Here is a 2,500-nt window from a genome sequence, read left to right on the forward strand (position 1 = left end):
TGTGTCTTTTAATCATAGCCTGCGGATTTGTTTGTGTTAACCGTAATATGTTGGATAATAAATATATATATTGAATTTATGTGTATGAATATATTTTAGTGTTGTTTATGGGTTTGGGCATTGCAGTGTTTTTATTTATCGCTGCACATAGGATTTGCAGGCACTATTTATATCCGTAATTATGTTGTTTGTTGCATCGGGTTCGTTAGTTTGTTGCAGGTTAATCACCCATTGCATTTTTTAAATTCATTTATTCATTTTTTGCAGATTCCTTTAACATTTTCAAAGTGATTATCAGCTTTTTTTGTCACGTGTTAACGCGCTGTGAGAATTTGCAGTGTTGCATTATTTACATTGTTTTTCCTCCCCAGAATTTGCAGATTTTTTTCTTTAAATGCTAAATCTGAAATTCATTCGTTTTTACTGATTAATGCAGACAGCCGCGATCATAGCGGATGGTTGATGTGAACAGACAAGTTCATTATGATTAATTAATAAAGAGTGACAGTCCCAATACAAGCAGATACGTTCATAATTGATATTTGGCAAAACAGACATCTTCATTATGAACAAATGCCATTGACGGTACCTCACAGCGCGTAATTAATAGAAGCAGCGCTAATGACAAATTATTGACTCGTCTCTTCTTCTCGTTCGCAGTGCGCCGCGTGCCCCCTCGCTTCAGCATGCCCCCCGATTCCGTCTACGAGGTCATGCCCGGCGAATCCCTCAGCATCCCGTGCGTGGCCGTGGGCTCGCCGATGCCGTACGTGCAGTGGAAGAAGGTACGGCAGAGTACGGCAGAGTACGGCACCGATGGCGGAGCTCCCTCTTGCCTCGGCCGCTGTGCCTTCGGCGTGTTCCTGCGGGGGTGTTGGCCTGGCGCCCCCGGGGGAACACGCGGTTGGATAGGTTCTGATTTGGGATATTGTGTTTTATAATAAATTTGGTGATAAGGTTTATTTTGTAATATTTTATAAGTTTTGTTTACTTATTTCGTGTGTGTTTGTGTTTGTGTGCGTATGTGCATTTGTGAAGTGAAACTGAGATATAATAGAAACAGTCAAAGTCGTGACTAACCGAACCGAACAAGGGATCGAAGTAAAAAATGCCATTGCGGTTTTTCTGCTTCGTCCGAAGAGGAAACTGCTGGTTTCGAAATGTCACGACATTTATTAGTTTCCTATTCTAGTTGTGTTTCATTTTATCTGTGTGCACACGTTACTGTGTCTGTGCTTTTGTTCAGCATGCAATAGTGTATGTATATTTAAATGTATATATATATATATATATATATATATATATATATATATATATATATATATATATATATTATATATATATATATATATATATATATATATATGTATGTATATATATATATATGTATATATATATATATATATATATATATATATATATATATATATATATGTATATATATATATATATATATATATATATATATATATATATATATATTATATATATATATATATATATATATATATATATATATATATATGCATATACATATACACATACACATACACATACACATACACATACACATACACATACACATACACACAAGCACACACAACACAACCCATACCCATACCCACACCCACACCCACACCCACACTCCCAAACAAACACAACACACCCACAAACACAAACACACCCACACGCACACACACCCTCTCCCGCATTCCAAGTCCCTGATAATATTCGCGACTCAGAACTCCCGCCAGGGCCCCGCGGAGGACATGACGGACAACCTGATCACCAAGAACGTCCTGGTGCTCGAGAACATCCAGGAATCGGCCAACTACACGTGCCAGGCGCAGTCGACGCTCGGACTCGTCACGCAGGAGGTCGCCGTCAAGGTGCAAGGTGAGTCGGGGTTGGTTTGGGGTTGTGGGCAGGGGGAGGGGGGTTGGGAGGGGGGGTTGAGAGGATGGGGGCGGGGAGGGGGTTGGGAGGGTGGGGTTGTTCAAGGAGAGTCGGGGTTGGTTTGGGGTTGGGGGGAGGGGGAGGGGGGTTGGGAGGGTGGGGTTGTTCAAGGTGAGTCGGGGATGGTTTGGGTTGTGGAGAGGGGGAGGGGGGTTGGCAGGGTGCGGTTCTCAAGGTGAGTCGGGGGATGTCCGGTTGGTGTGCTTATTTCTTATTTTTTCTTCTGTTTTAGTTCTTATATTTTTCTTATACTGCGTTTTCTTCTTCTTTTTCTTGTTCTTTTTTTCTTTTTTCTTCTAATTTTTTCTCAATTTTTCTTCTTTCTTCTTTTTCTTTTCTTCCTCTTCTTTTTTATTATTCATTGTCTTATTTTTTTATTTTGTATTTTTTGTTTTTTAGGTGGTGAGCGGGTGTCCTCATTAGTTGGCCTGGCATTGTGGTTGTTTTGGGTTTAATAATCTTCCATTTTGGTCTTCGTCTTTGTCTTATGTCTTTGTTTTTATTTCCATATTCCTCTTCCTCTTCCTCATCGTCCCCATTTTCA

At 39.9% G+C, this 2,500-nt stretch overlaps 1 protein-coding gene across 1 annotated transcript in view; it reads left to right on the forward strand.

Moving 5' to 3' along the window:
• Positions 1-2,500, forward strand: part of Lar (tyrosine-protein phosphatase Lar) — a gene marked incomplete in the record, with an annotated part of 1,013,982 nt that overhangs the window by 865,710 nt on the left and 145,772 nt on the right. Inside the window, 2 exon segments of the mRNA XM_070135894.1 lie at positions 661-785; positions 1,743-1,896. Coding sequence (XP_069991995.1) covers positions 661-785; positions 1,743-1,896 — 279 coding nt within the window.

This window comes from Penaeus vannamei, chromosome 21 (genome assembly GCF_042767895.1).
Source record: "Penaeus vannamei isolate JL-2024 chromosome 21, ASM4276789v1, whole genome shotgun sequence".
Classification (NCBI taxonomy): domain Eukaryota; kingdom Metazoa; phylum Arthropoda; class Malacostraca; order Decapoda; family Penaeidae; genus Penaeus; species Penaeus vannamei.